The sequence below is a fragment of the Lissotriton vulgaris genome, chromosome 7 (genome assembly GCF_964263255.1).
Source record: "Lissotriton vulgaris chromosome 7, aLisVul1.2, whole genome shotgun sequence".
Taxonomy (NCBI): Eukaryota; Metazoa; Chordata; class Amphibia; order Caudata; family Salamandridae; genus Lissotriton; species Lissotriton vulgaris.
In genome coordinates, this window is record NC_141695.1 from 1,462,012,386 (window position 1) to 1,462,037,668 (window position 25,283).

Below are 25,283 nucleotides of genomic sequence, written 5' to 3' on the forward strand. Positions count from 1 at the left end.
TGCTACCATTTGGGGTTACGGCAACACACTGTAGTATGTCGGGCCAGGCGGGGGACGAGATGTTGGGATGCACAGATACTCCTGCTACCATTTGGGGTTACTGCAACACGCTTTAATAATGAATAGATGCATGTGTGTCTTTATGGAGCACAGAGGCGAGAGTCAGAGTCTCGGGGGCATAACAATCACCACCTCATCTGTCTTCCCATTCACTGTCAGAATCTACTTGGTAGTAGACCCCACCACAAAGACAGGTGAACACAACGTACACTGGGGCAGCCCGGGGTCAGGGCAGGCGGGGGACAGGGCGGGCGAGGGCACGGGCTGCTGGGCAATGTCGGGGCAGGCGGGGGTAGGGGAAGCCTGATTGCTCCCGGACAAGGTCGGGACAGGCTGCTAGTGGTCTATAAAAGCGACGTACAGGTTACCTTTCCTGACTAGCACTATTTTCCAACAGAGGAGAAGAAAGCAGAACTATGGTCCTGTTTTCTCTCTAAAGCCTCCTTGATAAGGGGACAAAATGTCATTGTTGTTGGCACCTTCCTGTATTTTTCCCAGGAGAACCCTACTAAAGACCTTCTGGATTGCATCGATGAGGCTGATTAGCCTATAATTACTGGGAGAGGACTTATCGCCTTTTTAAACTACTGGTACAACTTCTGCTTCCCTCCAAGAATCTGGTATAGGGGCACCATCGGCTATAGCATTAAATAATGCATGCATATAATCCATCCAACCGGAAATATCCCAAAGAAAAAGGTCACCTGGTATCCCATCCGGGCCCGGTGCTTTAGATGAAATAAGGGCCCTAATGCAGCTGAAATATCTTACTTAGTAAAAAAGGGCCCCTTTAATCTGGAGCCTCCTACTGGCTGATGCAACAAGTGACTTGGATGCTTCATAATTGGTGTACAATGTAAGAAAAGTGGGTATGCCAAGCAGAAGACAGAATATGATTATTTGGTACAGCATGGCCTATTTCATCATCCCTTGCCGTCAGTGATCAAAACCTTTTACTCTCTGTCTTGGCATGCATCTTTAAGGGACTCCCATCTAGTTTAATCTCAATCCCTCTTGGTTTACCACAGTTCTAGCTTGTAAGCCTTCCTAGCATTTCTTGTCCCCCCATATCTCTACCTTTAACAGCTTGTAATAATAACAAACTGGAATATCTACAAGCCTTTTTATACCATGTCTATGTTCTGATCTTTCTTGGCACCAAAAGTTTTGCACCTGTGAAGTATTGGCCCACTAGTTTAAAGAGGCGGCAGTGAATATGTGTTGTTTACAGCCTTCCTTCTTTTGTTGCCTCCAGTGCTGAGACTTTAGCTGTAAAGGTTGCCAGGTCACTCTGTATGCCCATTACATTTTTCCTGGTTTGTGGCTAGCTTGTGCCATTTAAGATGGCACCTGTAGTTAGTAGGGCAAACTTCTTTAGATGTCAGGCCCTGAGTCTTTGGGAAAACACAAAGTTTAGGGCAGGAGTCACAACGAGGATAGAAAATTGAATCGGACATAGTTTTAGTTCTTCTATAAATTTAAAATTTCACACCAAACAAGTTATAGAACCTATTAGAAATCTCTAAAGCTTTTGCTGTCGGAAACTCTTCGACGGGAAATTAGACATAAAAGAGTAGCAAGTTTGATTGAGAGGAATTTTCTGTTTAGGAAAGTGTTATCAGGCCAATTAGAGAAAAGGTCTAAAATTAATTTAACATCCCAAAGAGAATCATACTTTGGATTTGGGGGTCTTCTTCGACGGATGCACTTCATAACTCTACAAATGACAAGATTTTTACCTACCGTTTGACCATTCACAAGAGGATGGCCGCAGAGATAGCTGATCTATAGCAATTGATGGTTCTATAGCTAAGACATCTATCAAAGTGTGCACAGAGGAAATTAACTATGTCAACAATAGGTGCCTTAAGGGAATCCAAGTTCCTTTTCAAGCACCAACGAACCCAGGTTCTCCAAATGTTGTTGTATCTGTAGTGGGTGCCAGGAGACCATGACTCTGAGAGGAGAGCTGAAGCTGTAGATGAAAGTCCTGAGATCTCGTTTGATCTCCTGACACTCTCCAAGCAAGAAGGTTCAAACTACATGTCTGGATTAGAGGGTGAATTCCGCCATCTACGTCTGTTAGGAGATGATCTAGGGAAGGGATTAGGAAGGGGGTGTCGTAAGCGAGTTCCAGAGCCGCTGGCAACCAAGCCTGAGAAGGCCAGAAGGGAGTTACTAGAACAAGGGAGCATTGTTTGAGTCTCACTTTCTGCAAAACCCTTTGGATCATGGCAAAGGGGGGGAAGGCATAGGCCCTTAGGTCCTTCCAGGATTGCAGAAAGGCGTTCGCGGCTAGAGCTCCGGGATCGGGCATCCAGCGGAAGTATTTTTTTAGTTGAAAAGTTAGTCTGCTTGCGAAAAGATCTATTTCCAAGGGTCCCCAAATCTTGTTCAGAGAGTTGAAAATGGAAATGTTGAGTTTCCAATCGCTGTAGTCTAGAAGAAATCTGGAGTTCCAATCGGCTGAGATGTTGGTTTTGCCTGGAAGGTATTCTGCTCTCAGAGCAATTTTGTGTTCTAGACCGAACATCCAAAGTTTTTTGACCAGATTCGAGAGGTCCGCAGACTTGGTGCTGCCAAGACAATTTATATAGGCCACTGCAAACATGTTGTCCATCTTTAGGACGACCGACCTCCCTTGAAGAGAGTGTTTGAAACTAATCAAAGCATAAAGACCAGCTGTGAGTTCCAAGTAATTTATGTGTTGAGAGGATTCTTCCAAAGACCAGACTCCACCTGCATTCTGGTGGAGAAGGCAAGCTCCCCAGCCATGCAGGCTGGCATCTGATTCCAAAACGAATTCCGGCTTCGAACCAAAAATCGCTTTTCCGTTCCAAGCTTCCAAGTTTTCCAGCCACCAATTCAATTCTAACTTGGCTTCTACGTCTAGAGAGACATGATCTTCGTACCAAAGACCAGATCTCGCTATCACTCTTTAGAGGGCTCGATAATTCAGAGGACCTGGAAAAATTGCTTGGATAGAGGAGGAGGGAAGACCGAGAAGTCTGGCCAGTTCTCTGAGGTGAAAGTGTTCTTGTTTGAGTACATGAGAAATTTCTTTCTTGATTTTGGTAATTTTCTTGGAAGGAAGAAGGAGGAGACATTTGAATGTGTCCACAGTGAAGCCCAAAAATTCCATTGACCTGGAAGGAGTCAAGACCGATTTTTCTTTGTTGATGATGAAACCTAGGTTTTCGAGAAGGCTCATAACTGTTTTTAGATCTTGAGATATTTGGGAAAGTTCTTGAGACCTAATTAGAATGTCGTCTAGATAGATGATCAAACGGATTCCTCTTTCTCTTAGAAAAGAGACGATTGGTCTCATAACCTTGGTAAAACACCAAGGGGCGGAAGAAAGTCCGAATGGGAGGGCTTTGAACTGGTACAATTGATCTTTCCAAAGGAATTGGATAAAGGGTTGATGGATTTGGGCCATAGGAATGGTGAAATAGGCATCCTTCAGGTCTAACTTTACTAGCCAGTCTCCTTCCAAGACAAGATCTTTTAAAGAGATGAATTCCTTCCATTTTGAAGTGTCTGTAAACCAAAAATTTGTTGAGATGTCTCCAACCTTTGTCTTTTTCTCTACCAGGAAGAGTGTGCTTATGAATCAGAGGTTTTCCAGAGAGACTTCTATGATTGCACCTTTCTTGAGCATGGAAGAGATCTCTTCTTCTATTATTTTTTGCTGTTCTGAGGGGATTGAAAAATTCTTTGGAAGAGAGGACTGAGTAGGGGTTTCTGTAAAGTCTATTTTGAAACCTTTGACGGTGTTCAAGAACCATGGATCTTGAGTGAACGTTTTCCAGTTCTGAAAAACGAATTTGAGTCTCCCCTCCCTCCCACCTCTTGGGGGGAAGAAAGTGGGGAAGGAGGGGCAAGAATACTCACTTGTTGTGATGTCAGTGGAGGATTGACCGCGTGATCTAAATCCTCTGGAAAGCATTCCTTGTCCTCTTTGGGGATAGAACTGCGAGTTGTTGAATTGCTAGAAACCTCTTCCGAAACCGCGAGATCTTGAGGAGGGCCTTTGGTTAAATCGGCCGGAAGAGAGGCCCCTTCTTCTGGCCCGGCCCAATAAGTTATTATTAAAAACCTTGCACATATTTTGTTGGGCTTTATCCAAAGGTTGTAACATACTTGCCAAGAGATTTTATGAGATCCTCGCCAAAAAGTAATCCTTTAGGATTCTGAGAGGTCTACTTGTCAGCCATGTCAAAGAGTTTAGGGTTTATTTTGGTTAAGACAACTCTACGTCTTTCAGCATTTAAGCTAGCATTAGCATTTCCAAGGAGAATTAAGGCCCTCTGGCTCCATCCTCTGATCAAGTTAGTATTAAGGGGCGTGCCATTAATATGGCTCTCTTCAGCTGCACCAATAATTCTAGCTAATGTGCCTAGGCTGTCTAGAACACGATCCTGACTTCCTTTAAGGGATCTCTTCATGGCCTTGCGTGGATCTCGGCCAAGTTTGAAATGAAATTTGATCAATTCTGGATCTAGATTAGGAGTTTGGCCAGCTTTTTTATCAATTAAAGGCCTAGAACACTCAGCTCTCAGAATATTGCGAGTGTTACGCTCAAGTGGGTTTCTCAACCATTTATTAATGAACTTAGCCACGTGGTCCTGAGGCCACCATTCAGAACTTCTAGGGTGTTTAAGGTTAAGGGGAGAGAACATTTCCTCTCCTAGAGGGTCAAGAATGGTATCCTTTAAGGAAGAAGAGGGTTCCGGGGGGTTAAAGAGGTCTAGATCATAGTCCTCATTTAAATCAAGGATGTATTCGTCAGGGGTATCTGAGAATTATCATCTCTGAATTCATTCTCTACCATACGGTCATGAGCACTCAGTATTTGTGTGTCGCTAAGGACACCCGGATATTGTGTGCCGCGAGGGGGAACCTTGATAAGTTGTGCCGCGAGGGACACCCAATGGTTTTGAGGTACGAAGACCTCCGATTGTATTTGAGGTGCTAGGACCTCCCAGATACTGTGAGGTGCGAGGACCTCCCATAGTGCTCTTAAGGGCTAAATGTTCAAGGTTTTTAACTTTTTTTGATCTCTTACTCCTACAGTTTTTAACATTGAGAGTTTCAGGGAACTTATCCTCATCAGATGTGAAGGACCTTTTAGAGGACATGACCTTCTTTAGGGTATCAAACATGCAGGATTGTATTTCGTTATGTAGAAGTTTTTTAAAGCTTTCATTTTCTATATTGGCAGTAGGGGCAGAAGCACCCTCAGAGTCTGAATCAGACATGGCCGTTAATACAACTATTATAAATAATGACAGGGACAAAGAAGGCTGTAGTCCCTAAATGAGGTTAAATCCACAACAAAATATAGGCATGAAAATGAGGTTTCCTTTGCATTAATATTGTTATTATTTATACAATAGCAAGTAAATGTTTGAATTTAATTCATGGATAGCGATTTAAAACTTGCGGTCTAGTGAGGAGGCACCAGCTGATCGCGAAGGTCGAGTAATGGACTCAAAATTGCTCACGATCAGCTGTGCCCTCCATTGTCATAGAAACCAGCGTCTCGCGTCGGGAAGAACAGAAGAGATAAGCTCGTCTCTAGGGGAAAGAAGAAAGGACTTTGGCAACGCGCGTACGTGACGTCGCGGCCGCCAAGGTCCACTCCTCTAAGTCGCAAGCGTTACACACTTGCGCTAGAGGAGCGGTGTGCAGCGCGATGAAATCGAGGCATAAAACTCTGTATTTAAGGAGTTTTAAAGGCAGAACCAATGTGGGGAGTATGCAAAGCGTGTAGGCCCACAGATATAAATATAGGAGGTGGGAAATGGGAGCGAACCTGTAAATCGGTATGATTCATAAAAAAATAACTTGAAAACGAGGTAATACTTACTTACGCTTGCTGAAAGGGACAACCGTTAGGAAAACACAAAATACACATATATTAAACAATGTGAATGATTACAAAATTAGGCACAATAAAGTTGGCCACAGGGGAAGCGCGCAAGGGGATTTCCATAAATTGGAAATCGGTGTGGAGACAGGGTGGGAAGGAGGGGGGAAAATAACACAAACCTTCAAATATTGTTAATAAAAAACAAAGCTAATAGAAGAAAGGAAAACTACTTATCTGCTCAGAGCCGCATTTAAAAGAGACAGATTCATGTTAGCTCATGCCCTTTATCCATTCTGAATGTTCTTTTATGGAACCTTTTTACTATGATGTATGCAGCTGCTTAGAGACTGCATTAAAAGATTATGCATAATGTAGCCTCCGTTCTTGTAATGACATCAAGTCTCCATCTGATTTATTACCGTGTGAGGTTGCTGGAATGTTGCAGTGTAGACCCAAAAACACCTTCTTTTTCCAACTACCTGCGGAAGAGCTAACCTCTGTAGTGGGCTCTATAGAATTTGAGGTGGCCAATGGTGGCGTAGGAGATTTGTGCAATGCAGCTTGCCTAATACTGGAAAAGTGGCTGTCAATCCAACCACTTTGTCCGAATACTCAGTCAACCTCCCTCAACGGTGACTCAGATGACAATTTCTCTCTATGGCTGGTGGGTGCCTGTAGCTGATCTGCATATAATCAGCTGCATCTAAATTGTATAGCTGAAGGTGAGCTTGTTCTGTAATCTAAGGCTATTAGATTCTCACACAATCTTTCATTAACCAATGTCAGCTCTAGGAAGTCAGAAGGTGAATGTAGAATCTCATGCCTTTACACCTTGACAATATCCTCCCTGATTAAGGACCTACAGCCTCTCACATGCCATATCCAATGAGTCAACTTATTTTTCAGGGAATCTTCACCCTCAAGCCCTATTTGTGGAGATAGTTTTTGGCCATTAGTCAAAAACACTTTACAGGGATTATCAGTTGTTGAGCGCCAAGCAAGAAAAGGTCTTTGCTCTATACATGTACCAATTGGCGACCTATCAAACTCGACCTTTCTAGGTCTAATGAAGAGCTCCAGCCCCACTTCCGGCTCACCCCGGTCTGAGTTAGGCAGAGAGATCTTTTCCCTAGCTCTGTGTTGTGTCATTTCCCTCCAGTGCAGCCTCTTGGTTCGATGTAAAAGGCGTAGCAGCCTCCCTGTTATCCCCCAGAGGATTTGTTGTTTTTCTTAATAGCAGGTCGATTAAACAGGTTGGCCTGTGCCTTGGGGTGCGAAGATGTCAAGTTTGTTTAGGGCCATTAATTCTCTCATCATCTCCATAAGATCACCAATCATGGATTTCAGGGCAGTTACCTCAGCTTTTAATTCATTGACACTGTCAAGGACACTAGTAGTAGAGGCTGCAATGCTATTGATATGGGTTGAGAAAAAAGTTCTCAATGCATCTTTCTCTGATTTTAATGGGGCTCTGCAAAGGGGCAAAAGGATTACTACATACAATAGGCGATTCTAAAGTATTATTAAGATGTATACCGGATATGTGTCCGGATGAATTGTAACTACTGTTTCTAAATGTGTGTTTAGCTGTTTTTTAGTGGGTGTAAGTTCCTCTTTGCTCTTTGACTTCGAAAACATCTTTGGGATGATTTGGATGCAACCATGGTTTGAGGGATTGGAGGGGCTATTGGAGCTGGTTGCACCCACCTCTGCCCCAGATAAATCTAGAATGCCCTCACATTCAACCAAAAGGCTGTCTACACGATCCAAGACACAATTACTCCCATGGTGCTTAGCTAGTTTCTTGGCTTTCTCTAAGCCACACCCACCTCCTCCCTCCACCACCTTCCTTTTAGCCATTGCGTTGGGAAATGACTGTCACAATAGAAATCTTATAGATGACTGCTAGACCGATAGGTCAGTCTTAGGATTGGTATACTTTTGTAGGTCTTAACAGCCTCCCAGTGGCTAGTACGTAGATTTTTAAAATCATTTTCAAATACTAGTACCTCGTAGTCCAAAAGGCTGATGTTAGAGGGGTGGCCCAGCCCAGTCTCTTCCGGGCTCTGACGGGAGCAGACAGTCCCGCTCTTGGCCCGGGCGGACGCCTGGGTATGTCGTGCATGCATCCCGCGCAGTGGGGCCTGAGCCGGTTTAAATACGCACCTCCAGGTGCCCAGCAGCAGGAGTGCTGCAGCAGCTGATGCAGGTAACGATGGAGCTCCTGGTCCTGCCACTCTCTCCTCAAATACGGGCTCCCTAGTGGTGGGGGCCTGAGCCGGTTGAAATACCTACCTCTGGGCGCACAACAACAGGTGTGATGTGGCGGCTGCCACAGGTGTGATGCGGCGGCTACCACAGGTAATGCTGGGGCTCATGGTCCCGCCCGTCTCTTCTCAATTATTGGCTCCTTATGGCATCTCATGTCAGTTAGAGGTTGTGTGAGATGTTTAGTTGAGCCAATATGTCGTCCCCTGTCGCATCCTCTCCTTTCACTGATACACAACACCAGTACCAAAGTGTACAACTGCTATATGTATAGATAATGGGCCCTAGAGGGCTCCCAAGAGTAAGGTTGCAAAGGGGGCAGTAGGGTATATGTCCAGTTGGCAGCAGGAGAAGCGATAATGCCGGGATATCACTTCTTGCTTGTAATATTTTATTACAAGGTAGTAGTGATGTTGTTTTCTTGTTATTGGTGTTTTCTGACAACAGAAGATATCTGTAGGAAGAAACTAATGTCAGCTGTTTATAGCATGCCCACCCACCTATTATGTATCTTAATCTAAACCTCTTCTGAATATCTAAATTGGGGCAAGAAAAGTAATCCTATACCTTGAGCACAATGATTTTTTGGTTAGGTGTAATGGTCAAGTTCAATTTAAGGGAACCTTGCGTTCCCCTATATGCTGTCATCTTCTATGAGTGGTAAGACGCGCCTTCTGAAATATCTTTTTGAACAGTTATCATTCTTTACAAACGTGGCACCTTTTTCATAGTACTGCATGGGTACTTTCAGAAGTTGTCATAATTCATTTAAGCATGCACATAATGCTGCATCGCAGAATACATAAGAGAAATGTCTGCACAAATCAATCAGAAAATTAGAGCACATTATTTAATAAAAACGAAAGTTACTTTTACAATGAATGTAATCAAATTCTGAAAAGCTTGAAGATTGTTTAATGGAAGTAATTATTTTTACATTTTCACATTTTATCAAAATTGAAAAACATGCTGTATGTTTTATAAAGGGTTTGTGTTTAAAAGTAGATTTGATTTTTAGAGATGTTACGGGAATGCTTTTTAGAAACTGCAGAACTTGGGGCCTGATTCACAGAACTAACTTAAGACAAAATCCTAAACTTACTACCATTTTGGTATTCACAGAAGGCACGTACTCAAGTCAAGTCAAGTCAATACAAGCTTTATTCGATTAATTAAAATCATAAAACCAATTCCATCACATATTTATTTATTTATTTATTTTTTGCATTTATAATGCGCACAGATACCCACAAAGGGTTTCCCGGCGCCATGGCTAAAAGGGACAAAGCACAGAAAGCAACTGTTGACAACACATTGACCGCTATTTATTTAAACAGTTATTTATTAAACAGCCAGGTTTTAACTTGTTTCTTAAAACTGGCATAGTTCTCCTCTTTCCGCAGGGCTAAAGGAAGGGAATTCCAAAGAACTGGTCCCAGGCGGGAAAAAGATTTACCTCCCATTCGGGCCAGTTTGAATCTGGGTACTGTGAAAGTTGCTCCATTTAAAGAGCGAAGATTACGTACAGGTACATGAGGCTTAACCAGTTTCTGCAAATACCGTGGTGCGGTTCCCGCTCTAATCTTGAACATGTAGGTCAAGGCCTTAAACCGGACCCGGTTTTCAACTTTCAACCAGTGTAGGTCTCTAAGGTGGCTCGAGATCCTTGCTGTCCTAGGGATCTTACACAACAGCCTGGCTGCGGAGTTCTGGACAAGCTGCAACCGTCTGGTTACAGCTAAGTTGGAGCCCAGATATAGAATGTTACCGTAGTCAAGTCTAGATGTTATTAGCGCATTGACTACGGTCTTCTGGGTATCCACAGGCAGCATCCAGATAATCTTCCGCAGCCATTTAATTATCGTGAAACAAATGCCAGCCACTTTATTAGCCTGTTGTTTCATCGATAGAGAATCATCGATGCACACCCCTAAGTTTCTAACCTGGGTAGATGGGCTGGGAAAAGCTCCCAGGGATGGCGGCCAGTGCCTCTCCTGCCACAGATCACGATTTTTTCCCAGAAGAAGAATCTCCGTCTTCTCCCCGTTAAGCTTCAGCTGGTTAGTTGACATCCAGCTGAAGACCTCCTGAAGACCAAGTTTCAGAGCTGAAGGGGATGAAGATTCTGCGTTGGTGAGGGAAAAAATAATCTGTGAGTCATCCGCATAGGTCATCAGTTCAAGACCTACTCGCTCTGCTAAATCAGCAAGGGGGCGGAGGTAAAGATTGAAAAATAGTGGGCTTAAAATAAAAAATCAACATATAAACATCAGCATATAAAATCAACAATTCATATAAAAAACATTTCTTATAAAAACAATTCGTATATTTACAATAAAATAGAGCATTTCATATTTAGACTAACAAGTGGTAATTTTTAGCACATTTCAGGGACTATTTAACTTCAGTTTTCTAGACTTAACACGCATAGCAGCAACCAAGAAACTTGCGACCCCAAATATTACTCTGATGCTACTCAGGAGTTGTAGGTAGCGGAGAGCGGGACGAACTTGTGTAAACCCTGCTTCTCTCAAGATAGGTATTAAAAACAATCTCCTACATTCATCATAGTGGCCGCAGAACATGAGAAAGTGCATCAGTATCTGTTCGGAGAAATTATCACAGCTACAGGGGATAGATGTATCAGATTTTCCCCATACTGGATAATTCCCCAAGGAATACTGGATGATGTTAAGTCTGAATCTCACAAGGAGATTACGGTGGTACGGTCGATTCACAATAGACAGATTGGGTTCCAATTTAGGGGTAGTCTGAAGTATGTAGTTAGCCCTAACCCCCGATTTTTGGACCTCTATTTCCTCCCGTTCCATCATTGCACGTTCTGGGAAGTTATTCTTGATCCCCAGTACATCACCCTTCTTGATGGTGCTCGGGGCAAAGTATAGTTCTGGCCTCCCCAATTTAAGAAAGATGTTTTTAATGTATACCAACCATGGGATTTTATTGACTTTATCCAACGCCATACAGTCTTTAAGGATAGAATGATTTAGACTGATGTCGGGATTCAACCAGGTCTTGGCCCAGCAGGTTAAAGGTGCCAGCTGTAACTGGTCACTGATGTAGCCAAGACCTACCTCGGTATGGACTGATAATACTGGGGTTGATTGGGGGACCACTAGAATAGATCTAAGGAATTTATTTTCCGCCACCTGGACTTTATCTTGTGGCAGATAGCCCCATATGGAGGCACCATACCTAGCTATTTATAGGCTTTTTGATTTGTAGACTGCCAGCAGTGCTTCTATTGGGCGTGAGCCCAAGCGTTTAGCAAAGCTCAGTAGAGCAGAATTAGCTCTGGTGACAGCTAGGCCTTTGGCATTTAGTTGTGGTCTCCAGGTGCCCCTTTCATTAAAAAGGACACCCAGGTAGGTGAAAACCGGTACTCTGGAAATTTCTTCACCGTTGCAGAGGAACTTTCCAAATTTTGCATTTTTGGAGCGTTTCCCTGCAACCATGACGTGAGATTTTTTGTTATTTACCTTTAAGTCCAGGGAGGACATAAAAACCCCAAAATCGTCCAAGAGTCTCTGCAGCCCTATCCCAGTACAGGCAAGCAGTACCGCATCGTCCGCGTAGAGGAGTACAGGCACCTTATACTCCCCCACACGTGGGACGTCAGAAGTGGACCCTTTTAAGGTTGATTCGACGGAGTTTATATATAGGGTGAATAGGAGGGGTGCCAAAATGCACCCTGCCTTACTCCTCGTTTAGATTTAAAAGAACTCGTTGTTCTACCCTCACTATTGGTTCTAATAGTGGCCCGCAGATCTTGATGCAGAGCCGCTAGGTAGTTTACCAGTGGGGGATCAATCCCTATGTTGATCAAAATTGCCCAAAGTTTACCCCGAATGACTAGATCAAAGGCAGATGATAGGTCCATAAAGGCCATATATAACAGACCCTCCTTGGCCAAGGTGTATTTACTAATTAGCATGTGGAGGTTGAGGCATTGGTCGAGGGTACCCCTTTTGGCCCTGAACCCGTATTGCAATTCGGAAAGGACCCTCCTCTCTTCCAGGTGTTCGCCTAATCTCTGCAGAATGACTCTGCCCAAGATTTTTACGGCAGAGTCAATCAGCGAGATTGGCCTATAACAGGCATTGTCAAATCTTAAACCTTTTTTAAAAACGGGTATTATATATGATGTAGCCCAAGATAGGGGGAACCCCGAAGTTATTGTGGAGTTGAAGACATTCGTGAGTATCTTAGTCCAAAACTCCAGGGGGGTCCTATAAAGGTCTGCGGGCACACCATCTGGCCCCGGGGCCTTATTTTTCGTCATATCTACAATGGCCTTTTGTACCTCCATCTCCTCGAATCGCAAAAGGGATTCTACACCGTTTTCTATAGGGTCCACCATTAATGTGTACTCTTCTGAACTGTTATATATTTTACTAAAATGAGCGACCCATGTCTCATCAGCGATCGCGGAGTCCATCACCGAATTATTTGTACCAGAAAAGTAAGGGTGGTTTATTACAGCCCAAAATGTAGAACTATCTTTCAACACATCTGTTGACATAAGATTATCCCAAGCCTCCTCCTTTATACATTTTTTACGGTTAGCCATAGCAAGTTTATAATATTTTCTAAGTGCGGCCACCTTTTCCTTGTTTCTTGGTTTTTGTTTTAAAGCATACAATAGTTCTTTATGGGCTTTTGAGCACGACTCGTCAAACCACCTGGGCTGATCTTGCCAATCTTTCTTCTTGTTACATTTCAGGTCAAGTCTCACTTGGGTGCAAATAGTGGTAAAAGAATTTATGACCTCTTTCCCATCTGCCGAATTATCTAGGCATATTGCCATGTCCTCTTTTACTTTATGCTCTAGGTCCTTAATAAAAGTATCTGGTACCACCTTGGCCCCATTTAGCCTCCTCCCCTGGTCTTTGGAAATGAATTTGTCAGGATTACAATCCTCGTTTGCCTTCTGGTTGTCTGTGTACTCCCCCCCTATATATAGACATAATTAAGGGATTATGGTCACTGAAGGTCGAAATTGTGACCTCTATGGAGGAGCATACCTGTACCACACCAGGGGAAACGAAAATGTAATCGATTACAGTTTCTGCTTCTCTGCCTACAAAGGTCGGGGCCCTTTCCTCCCCTCCACTTCCCACAACTTCATAAAGATTAGTATTTGCAAGAAGATCTTCTAGCAACTCACCTTGGGGCGAGTGCTCGAAGTGTGTGGGGATTGAGCCAGGTGGGCCTATGTTATGTTTAGCCAGACAATTCCAAACGCAGGGGTGGATATTAAAATCTCCCATTAAGATTATATCGAATATAGCAGTTTGTGTAGACTTGTAATATTCTAAGTAAGAAGCCAGTGTATTTAGGTGCAAATTTTGTGTGTCCTTCTCTGGCGCATTGTAAAAGTTCAAAATTAAAATTTTAGGGTATTTGGGGCGACTCCATTTTAATCCTTGTAGGGTTGCTGACAGAAACCCCAGGTTTCCTAATGAGCCTGGAAGTCTAAGTGAAGTTAGAATGCATAGACCCCCTTTGGGTCTTCCTCCCTGTCCTTGGGTGGCCTTGACATGAAAGCTACAGTAACCATCTAGATGAAAAAGATCACTTGTGTCCCAAGTCTCTTGTAGAGCAATAATCTCATGTTGTACCACAAAGTGTATCCATCTGTGGTCTTTTAATTTTTTACCAAGCCCCGCCACATTCCAAGTAATTATTTTGTACGTGGAATGGGGGAGCAATTGATGATCCGGTATAATGTTAGGCGTATTGCCTATTTCTGTGAGTGGTTGTCAAACATTTGTGTCCAGACTCGATAAGGCAGAGAATTTGTTTGTTAATACTAAATCAGGATGAGAACCTGTGTCATTCCTTTCACTCATGAATGTTTTTGCTGCTCTCAGTGATGCCTGTTGAGATTGGTATGAGTAACGCATGATGTTATTGACATTCAGGATGGGACAGTGGGTCATGGGGACTATGGGCCGCCGTACTACAGGTTGTAGAAAATTGGGTGGCGGATAGAAATAACCCAGAGGGAGTGGCCTAATACCCTGCCCATCTAGGTCTGAGCCATCCCAGAGCAAAGTGTCCACAATATTAGCTTTGTTAAAGTTGACAACTACACAGTCTCCTGGGATGGTCTTTTTCCGTTTCCCCACCCACTCAACCCTTCTGGCCGAAATGATGCTTGAAACTATATCAGCACTCCCACTACTAAACTGTGAGCACCACCTTTTAGTTCTAGTCAGGAGTTCGCTATCAGTTTCTACTGCTCCACTTTTAAGGGATGGAATTCCTGTCAGGATTACCACTAGCGGGGCAGCTTGTGGGGGGAGATGTAGTGTAGATAATTTTGGGGTACTGCGATTAGTAATAACTGCATCTTGATTTAGGGAGCTTGGGTGTATGCCCTCATCAGGTGACAATTGTCGTTGTGTCTCCGATGTGGAAACTGGCCTCTTATCCTGATGACTAGGAACCCCCGAAATAGTCTTCATAACCTCCCCCCAGAGGGGACTCAATGACCATAACCTGACAAGGCGGCCTGGTTTGGTTAACCTCTATGGCCTTAGTGTTAGCAAGAGCTGTAAGGTGGGACCTGGCATCCTTCAGGAAGTTATCAATATTCTCACATTTCTTAACTATATTTGCGACACAAAGATTCAAAGAGTCCACAATGTCCTTGCCAATGTTCACAAGAATAGGCTCCAAATGGGATTGAATTAGATCCTCCATCAATTCTGAAACATTTTTTGGGAGCCCCTGGATCGATGTGTTGGCCACACTCCCCTTGGTCAGATTGGCAGTTTTCTTCTTTTTGGTACCCTTAGTGGTCATTTTTAAGGTATCATTGTGTGTTCTAGACCCCCTTGGGCTGGCTCTCTGGGAAGTGTTTATAAGAGTATGTTGGTCCTGGGCCCCTTGAGGCGGGTTAACCACAGCAATGTCTGGTTCTAGGGGGATTGGGGGTGCCCTCCTTGGGGATGTCGCAGCATTCTCAGTGGGCAAAATATCAGTGCGTGAGTCAAGTCCAAATTCCTTCTCGACAGTGGCAATTTGGTCGTTTAAAGCCCCCACAGTGGAAGTTAGATAAGAAATAATGGTTTCCGATTTTCGAGGCACCTTCGCCTTCTTACCTTCCCCTTCTTTAGTGTGTAGTTTGCCCTTCCCCATACTGCAACCAAGAGGGGTGGCCCGGCCCGACCTCTTCTGATCCCTGATGGCTACAGATGGCCCTCCCTCTGTCCGGGCTCCGCCCGGCGCCGTCCGCGCGCATCCCGCGGGGCGGGAGGCACCCCTCACGCTTGTAGCGCCTCCGGGCGCAGGGATAGTGTCACTGGTCTAGCGCTGGCGGCCGGGGCAGCTGGGGGATGTAGTTCCCGCTGAGCCCATACCGACCAGCGTGTAGCCAGCAGCCGTTGCCCTCACGGTGCGGGAAGGTAAGGGAGATGTCGTTGTCCCAGCTGCTTTCAGAAAGCCATTCCCCTCACGGCGCGTATCTCTGCGAGTGCCCCACAAGGTTGCTCGGCGCCCCTCACGCTTGTAGCGCCTCTGGGCGCAGGGATGGCGTCACAGGTCTTGTGCCGGCCGCCGGGGCAGCTGGGGGATGTACTTCCCGCTGCGCCCGTACCGACCGAAGTGTAGCCAGCAGCCGTTGCCCTCACGGTGCGGGAAGGTAAGGGAGATGTCGTTGTCCCAGCTGCTTTCAGAAAGCCGTTCCCCTCACAGCGCGTATCTCTGCGAGTGCCCCACCAGGTCGCTCGGCGCCCCTCACGCTTGTAGTGCCTCCGAGCGCAGGGATGGCGTCACAGGTCTTGCGCTGGCGGCCGGGGCAGGTGGGGGATGTAGTTCCCGCTGCGCCTGTACCGACCGGAGTGTAGCCAGCAGCCGTTGCCCTCACGGCGCGGGAAGGTAAGGGAGATGTCGTTGTCCCAGCTGCTTTCAGAAAGCCGTTCCCCTCACGGCGCGTATCTCTGCGAGTGCCCCACCAGGTCGCTCGGCGCCCCTCACGCTTGTAGTGCCTCCGGGTGCAGGGATGGCGTCACAGGTCTTGCGCCGGCGGCCGGGGCAGCTGGGGGATGTAGTTCCCGCTGCGCCCGTACCGACCGGAGTGTAGCCAGCAGCTGTTGCCCTCACGGCGCGGGAAGGTAAGGGAGATGTCGTTGTCCCAGCTGCTTTCAGAAAGCCGTTCCCCTCACAGCGCGTATCTCTGCGAGTGCCCCACGAGGTCGCTCGGCGCCCCTCACGCTTGTAGCGCCTCCGGGCGCAGGGATGGCGTCACAGCTCTTGCGCCGGCGGCCGGGGCAGCTGGGGGATGTAGTTCCCGCTGCGCCCGTACCGACCGGAGTGTAGCCAGCAGCCGTTGCCCTCACGGCGCGGGAGGGTAAGGGAGATGTCGTTGTCCCAGCTGCTTTCAGAAAGCCGGTTCCCTCATGGCGCGTATCTCATTTCGGTATTCACAGAAGTTAGGAGTCCTAACTTTAGTACTCCTAAATGCCTTCTGTGAATACCGAAAGTCTTAAAGTTAGGATTTTTCTCAATTTACTAATAGTAAAGTTAGGACTCCTAACTTTCGGACTCCTAAATGCCTTCTGTGAATACCAAAAGTCTTAAAATTAGGATTTTTCTCAGTTTAGTAGTAGTAAAGTTACGACTCCTAACTTTAGAACTCCTAAATGCCTTCTGTGAATACCGAAAGTCTTATAATTAGGATTTTTCTCAACTTTACTACTACTAAACTGAGAAAAATCCTAATTTTAAGACTTTCGGTATTCACAGAAGGCATTTAAGAGCCCGAAAGTTAGGAGTCCTAACTTTACTACTACTAAATTGAGAAAAATACTAATTTTAAGACTTTTGTAATTCACAGAAGGCATTTAGGAGTCCTAAATTTAGGATTCCTAACTTTACTACTACTAAACTGAGACAAATCCTAATTTTAAGACTTTCAGTATTCAGAGAAGGCATTTAGGAGTCCTAAAGTTAGGACTCCTAACTTCTGTGAATACCGAAATGAGTAAGTGTCTTCTGTGAATACCAAAATGAGTAAGTGCCTTCTGTGAATACGAAAATTGTTGTAAGTTTAGGATTTTTTTGTCTTAAGTAAGTTCTGTGAATCGGGCCCTTGGTGTTTGAATGTCTGGCAAGTTCTTCAAAATTTGCTAAAAAAAAACCTAACCAGATCCCTTTTTATACAGCGTTCTGTGCTCTTTTTAAAATACTATGCATCATTCCTTCCAGTGTAGCCCTAACACATTTTAAATTGTTTGTATAAACCTTGTGTATGAAATTCCTATCTCTGTCTGTTCAACTCACCTAATCCTATCCCTCAACTCTAGATCTTCCAAGATCCATTTGAGACTCCCAGTTCATGGAATAATGTTTGTGCTCTCTTTCTGGCAGGGTGGTGTACAATGAAGTTGTTCAGACATCCAGGTACTACATGAGGGATGTGACAGCTGTGGAATCCTCCTGGCTGCTGGAGTTGGCACCACACTTCTACCAGCAGGGAACGGTATAAGTTTAACAAACTCTCTAAGTTGTCACTGTCCTTTGTAACACCTATCAAATCGATATCTACTGCACAATCTCCAATGGAGTGGCAATGCACTTGAGGGGCTCCTGTAAAGAGGAAATGGGAGAATGCATTTAAACGTTTCTTTAAGAATTTATAGAATTCATGCTGGGATCTCAATCCTTCCACAATCCAAACAAAAGAAAATATTATTTTCCCTGACCATGTGAGACTCGAGTACTGCTAGGACAAAATTTCATAATTTTCCCACTGTTAATGGAGAATCTTACCGCTTAGATAAAGCTTAAGCAACAACTCCACTTAGTGACATCTAAGAGTTTATTCCTTTAGCATTCAATGATCTCGTATGGCTCTCCTATGCTTACTGAGGTGTTTGAAAAAAGTTCTGGGTGAGTGTGTCCTTCACCATGACGTTCTATGGTATCCACACGTGAAATGAGGTATAGCCTCCTCCTCCTTCATGTGAAATGATGTTTAAGGAAAACGAAGGGACCGTGAATCTGATGAATTTCTCTATCCGTCTGATGAGGAGTCCTGGTTTTCTTTTTCAAAAAGAAAAACAAAGTCCCATATGTTTGTTTATTAACATTCTAGAGATTTGTCCTCACACACGTATTGGCAGGTATATTTCAGTTTCATTTCACCTACTCCTCCCCTTGTGCTTAGCGCATAGATTTATCCTAAAAAAAAGACACGTTGTTCAGTGCTTTAAATACTTTCTCTGCAGTACATCATTCAGCAAGCAGCAAAACATTTTGGCTCAGAAACTCAGGAAAGAAGGTAAAGTCAGAGTACTTCAAATAAAAGACAGCTGGAACAAGAAAAGCAATAAAACATAATTGAGAGGAAAACATCAAATTATAAAATCATTGAATAAAAGGTAACTTCATGAGTACCTTATGCTGAAGTCCGCAGTCTATTTTCTAATTGTTCAAGGGCTTCTTTCTCCATAGTATTCTCTGATATCACTACCTGGCAGTGTTGATGACCATTAGGCTTCTGGGCTGTGTAAAGTGTTCCCATCTCCCAATGTCCAAGGCCTAAAGCAGCATCCATGTACCTTGTGCTGCTGTGCAGTTCCAGCTTTGGTCTCTGCCCGAATATCAATCTAGGCAATTTCAGCGTAGTGCCAGCACTGGCAATAAAGCTAAGCAACAGTACCTTTTTATATTTAGCTTTTTCATAGTAAAATAAACTTCCTACTCAAGAAAATAGTACATCTATATATTATTGCTGTTTTGTTTTTAAAATTAAAATAAGTGTTCCTGAGGTTGGAAATCTATACCTGTATTGACTCATGCATGTGTTGTTGCCATATCCTATAATTACATTTGTGCATAATATATTCCAAGTTCCAAATTATGTGGCTAATATCCTTCGGGCATGTTCATTGTTGCAGATTGGAAGAAAAACTGCGAAAATCAGTAGGTATTTTAATCTTCAAAAAGGTATGAAAGGAATTTGAATATCACAAACTGAAAGTATGATAACAAGTCTTGAGGTTCTTCACTATTGGTTAGAGTATAGATTAGCTTTCTCATTAGTATTTTCCGGAACACTGAATGATTTGTTCTGTGTTTGCACTTTTGAGGGGTACATATCACTGGAAAAAGGCAGCACTTATAGTATAGCTTTTTTATGTGTGTGATATGTGCGTATGTTCTCAGTAAATGGACAATTTTAAACTTGTACCGTGCTAAACCAAATCACATTTCTTTTGTTATGCAGCATCTGTCGCGCAATTCGAAAAGAGCCAAAGTAGACGACATCCTATGAAGCAACTCTACCCTGGAGGGATGTGGTATCTGCTTCCAAGAGTACTTCCCCTGTACAGTGGTGTTTATCAGTGTCTGAGGTCTGCAGAGAGTACAAGTTAGCTGCGACCCATTGTGCTGTCTGTTCACCACCTCTCTGGTTCACCTACACAGTTCCTTGTAACTGACCCTGGGCGTCTGAGTGATGTGTGCTGCATGCATGAGCAGCGTATGCAGAGACTACACTGTACGGTGCTTCTAACAAGAGCATTTAATCTCCCATCTTTCACCTGTTACTGGATATTGCTCTAGTTTGGAGTCTTCCTGTTGCTTTCATTGGGAGGATGGCGAGGCAACAGCAGTACCAAAGCACCAAGAGACCATTGGATAATCGCAACACTGTGCTCCTTCTGTTCATGATGGCAGATCTCAATCGATTCCATTCCTGAGGCGGGATTTGTGCAGAGTAGGTATTTGACCAGGCTTTCTTAAACCAATTGTGTTTTACAATGATCAGCAGTGTGGGTCCAGTTCTTATCTGCTGAATTATCGGAAGGACTCTCCGGCGCTGAATGAGTAGGTCTGGTCAAGCAAAGTGACCAAGACTTAACTTGAACAGAAGTGGATAGAGTGAAGACAGACTGTAAAGAAAATTATGTTCTATTCATGGCTTAGCACCTGGGCAATGTGCTGCTGGGTATCACTTCTCCTGGTATTCAGTCCGTCATTGATCAAGCATCTGTGAATATTTATATCAATTTCCCCAGTACTTGCAGTAAACAGATTCGCCTATGTCTAATTGTCAACACACAAATTGCTCTGCAAGCAATAAAGGTAAAGGTCAAGTTAACTCTTCAGTTAAAGGCGAAGTACCTAAGTAGAACAGCTTATGCATTTGCAAACACCAAGGTTTTGGGATTTCTAGAGCCACGAGAACCAAGTAGGCAGTTGGAAGTATATCATTGTTATCTGTATCTGTTTTAATGTAATGGCTATTTTTGAATGTTGCCGTTTTATAACAAAAGAAGTCCAATAGTGTTAAAATGCTTGATACTTCTCTCACATACATAGATTCAATCTTTAAGCTTCATGCTTCACTGCTGACATAAGTATTATCTGCGTCACTAGGTTCCAGCTATGTCGAGCTTACTAAAGTAGGTAAACGTATTGAAAATTCTGCAGCTTTGAAACTTTAACTGCTGACTATATCAAGTGCCACAAGCTGAACAAAAAAACTGAACAAACTTGTCTATAGCTCCTTGCCTTATACCACTTATATTTCCCATGCTACCAGGGTGATTGTTCCTACACCTTGCACTTACTCTACAGCCATATACTCAGACCTCTTTCTCTTTCAAAATCAGTTTCCACTTTCTGTATACCTTGACATAAATGCTCTCTCACTGCCTTTCTCTCTGTTTCCTGTAATACAAGTGTTCATTTTACATTTCTGTGAGAACCACAGAACTTTTTTCCAGTTTCCGTCATGATAATATCTTGTAATAGTTCCCTTGTCCGGTTGCTTTTGAGAAGATACTGGTTTTCCCTTCATATTTGCCTCATGGCACTAGTGTCTCTCTCTCCCTCTTTATCCCCTATTATATTGTCAACTGCATTTTTTCCTTCGAAAATCACTGCACAAACCAGCTTTGCTTCTGTGACATTGGTTCTCATTCCTTCTTTACCTTGTGAGATCAATTCCCTTTCTTAGTTTGTATCTTTTGATGTTAAAGCCAAACCCTGTCTACCTCCATACAACGAGGCAAACAAGCAATTCTTCTTCAGAGGTGCCAAATGGATGAGTGGGAACAATGTTCCTATTCATAACGTGTCAGGACCATTCAGGTGATGTTAGCACTGCTGTGAAATCCCACATCCCCTAACCGAATGTCATTTGATGTCTTATTATTTATGCACTGCAATACCAATCTGCTGAGAAGTCAGAATATGGGCCGTAAATGCAACTATTCCAAGTCAATTCATTCTCTCTAGCAGGAGACTAATCGCTGCCTGGTAAACTGATTTATATGTACACCATTGAGATCTTAGATCAAAGGAATACAAATGCCCATTAGATGTCCTGTTGATATTACTAATGATAATTAATCAGAGATGCATGAACCTGGTATAATTGAGAAAAGAAAAAAGTGTATGTTGGTCCCCCACATCGGTTTACAAAGGATTCCATAGCTTGTGGTCCTCTTGCCGATATGGTATGCTTTCCTTGCTCAGCTATATATTGCCATTTAGTTGATTTTGCACTGTGAAATTTAAATGATCAAAATTAAAGCACATGGACATATTTGCTTTAGTGGTGTGGAGAATGCAATGATGAATCCAACGCCTCTTTTGCAGGGGTCCCAGTCTGACTGTGATGATTGGAAAAGCTATGTGGCCTAATGGCTAATTTGTTTGCATTATATATATATAATGTGTTTTTTCCAATGCTTCTGCCGCCCCAGTCAGCCCATGGTAGGTGGAGCGTGTGCCGGCGAAGCCCACCTGGACAATTTAATCTTTCCAATAACAATTAAAACACTCACTCAGGGGATCCGTTCTTCGTGCTAGATTTTATTCCAGTAAGGTGTTTCGGGGAACACAGTCCCCTTGCTTACAGAAAGGGGACTGTGTTCCATGAAACGCGAAGAACGGATCTCCTAAGTGAGCGTTTTAATTGTTATTGGAATATATATATATATATATATATATATATATATATATATATATATATATATATATATATATATATATATATTCCACTCCAAATCACTTCACACGTCTCTTCCGACGCACACAAAGAGAAACGGGCTGTGGCTCAATTTCATTTATTTTAAACACAAAAGCAGCAAAATGTTCCTGATGCATTTCAGAGCAACCGGCTCTTTGGTCACGGGTCAGGTTAATTTTGCTTCTCCAACATATAAATACACTGCATGTTACAATTAATTCACAGAATAAAGGTAGTCAGTGTTATATATTGGCCATTTTATAACATTTTAATTGTCTGGTAGACATTGTAGGCGCATAAATACAATATATTATATACTTTGCGTACAGATTCAAACAAGATACAACTGAATTTCAAGCCACGTCCGTATACCCGGCATCTTAAGTGTTCTACTGGAGGGACATAATTCTTAATCGCATCGTGGTTACACAATATGAATTCTAATGCCATCATTCGAAAATTGACAGCAACTCAAATGCGCATCTTAGAAACTGAAGCAAACAAAGCTTATCTTGGGTGAATGTAAATGTCCTCATTATTTTCGTCAAGTTGTCATATATTGGGCATGTATTTACAGTGTATATGTATAATACAAATACAAATGAAGGAGGCCCCCTTATCTGTCAGTTCTGGGACAGGGGAGAGTAGATGAACAAACAAAGAAGTCCCTCAAATGACCCTAGTTGGGTAATATGATTTTGTAGGTGCCCAAAATTATATTTTTACAGATACCAATCACACATTGTTATACACAAATCTTACTCGTAGCTCTATTAGGTTATATAACAGCCAACATTTAGATACAAACAGTTCAGGAATTATTTCATCCTCATACTTTCCTTGAATTTTATCAATTTTTAAAGAGGACAGGATGTTAGGTTTTAGAAAAATATAGCAATGTATATTTATTTCAAAGTCACAAGTCAATCGCAAAAAACAAGTGGTTAAAGACAATTTATACAGTAACTAGTTTAAAAACATGTTAAAAAAATTTGTGGTTTACTCATCAAACAAATAATTCATACATAAGACTTTATACGCAAAAGTTTTTTACAAAAATTTTACACAAGAACAGGGGTCGACGCGGCGTTTCGGTTTTTGGAGAAACGATAAAGAACCTTCTTCAGGACCAAGTTCTAAAAAGAAACATACAATTACTTTTTTGCGTGTGACAAGTTTTATGTACATATACAGAAAAATTTTTCAACGACCTTATTAACCTAGAGCATATCCTGACAGTTCGGGAAAACAGAACCTTATTTCTATTTGTGGTTGGCACTGACCTGTTTGTAGATTTGGGTAAAGATATTGGTATTTGTAAAAAACATATTAACTCCAAAAAGGGCACATCCCTAGTGTATACCAGTGTTTGGGTTATGATATCTATCCGATATTGTTGGCACTCATTGCCTTGATGTCAAGAAGAATTTAATAGTGTTAACATCTCTTGGTGTTGTTAATATACCACCATTGGTTATTTGTTTTAAAGCACATGGTAGATAGCTCTTGTGCCTGGCCTGGTGTGAATAGATATTTGATAAAGATAGTTACCTTAGTTATACAAAACTCTCATCCCGATAAATCAGGGAAGACTGTCTGCCCAATTACACTTTTGGGTTTCAGCAGGACTGCTAAAACCTAACGTCCTGTCCTCTTTAAAAATTGATAAAATTCAAGGAAAGTATGAGGATGAAATAATTCCTGAACTGTTTGTATCTAAATGTTGGCTGTTATATCTAAATGTTGGCTGTTATATAACCTGATAGAGCTACGAGTAAGATTTGTGTATAACAATGTGTGATTGGTATCTGTAAAAATATAATTTTGGGCACCTACAAAATCATATTACCCAACTAGGGTCATTTGAGGGACTTCTTTGTTTGTTCATATATGTATAATACATCTGTCCAATTAACTATTGCTCATACATTCCTTCAAAACCCAGCAACTCTACTCAGTAATTCAGTCCAAGTGGGCAGAGACACGGGTCATCTCTGGTTTGTTAGCCACATTTTCCCCAATTTTTCACATCAGCTGATCACAAGTATAAAGCAACCTCAGTAAACCCACCATTTTGGAATACAATTATGCCCAAGTGGGCAAAGGTGTCAGTCCCTCATGATAGTCCCAACAAAAATCTAAAATCTTTACATTACCAAGTTCCGTCCAAAAGAGACAAAGAAGCCCATGCTGGGCTTGATATAATTGGCTCTCTTGCAATTCTTCTCTAAATTTTGACATTGGGAACTCCTACAGAATATAAAATAAGACTATAATTTCTCTCTAAATACAAGCAAACCTTATCAAACATTCAACTAAGAGAAGACAAGGGAGTGTAAAGGCAAAGAAAAAAAGCCCAGTTTATTTAATATATCAACAAATCCACTGGTTACTGAAAAAGTGGTGTAAAGGGGAGCATAATCCAGATCAATCTAGGTGGACTGCCAGTTCTTCATCCATATTTAGTCCCCCCGGATACAAGGTCCCATATCTAATAACCAGTTTTGATTAGAGTCTTCTCAACTCCTGTGTTCTGTTGCCCCTTATCTCTCCATTTGAGTTTCTGTCCAAAACACAGAATTTTAAAAGACCGGTGTTTTTATCATGTTCTTGTTTGAAGTGCTGTGTAATGGGGTATTCGTTATCTTCATTGATGATAGCGCTTATATGCCTCAGCACTCTCTTTTTTAGCTTTTTGGATTGTGCTACTAATGTAGCATTTCTCACATAGCAGCACAATGCATAAACACAAAAGTCTTAGTTACACGTGAGGTGTTTTGTTATTGTGTAAGGCTGATAATCCTTTGACAGTTGAACTGTCTTACAGTTGACAGTGTATTTACATGCTTTACTTGTTCCGCATGTGAAGAAGCCTTGTATGTTACTGGAACCACCCCTGATTTAACTAGGCTGTGGAGGAGAGTGTCTGTAAGGGATGTACACCTCCTGAAAGTGACTTGCGGATTATCTCCAATGTGCTTAACCAAAACCTGATCAGTTTTGAGTACCTGCTAAAATGTCATTAGACTGCATCGAACCTTCCACGCCTGGCTGTGAAAGGGAGTAAAT

General features: G+C 42.8%; 1 protein-coding gene across 1 annotated transcript in view; it reads left to right on the forward strand.

Annotated features, from left to right (window-relative positions):
- Nucleotides 1-21,786, forward strand: part of DHX35 (DEAH-box helicase 35) — a 593,749-nt gene extending 571,963 nt beyond the window's left edge. The window contains exons 21-22 of the mRNA XM_086932268.1: nucleotides 17,600-17,711; nucleotides 19,461-21,786. Of these exons, the coding sequence (XP_086788394.1) occupies nucleotides 17,600-17,711; nucleotides 19,461-19,508 (160 nt within the window). The 3' untranslated portion in view covers nucleotides 19,509-21,786. The remainder of the gene's footprint in view (nucleotides 1-17,599; nucleotides 17,712-19,460) is intronic.
- The last annotated feature ends 3,497 nt before the right edge of the window (nucleotides 21,787-25,283 follow it).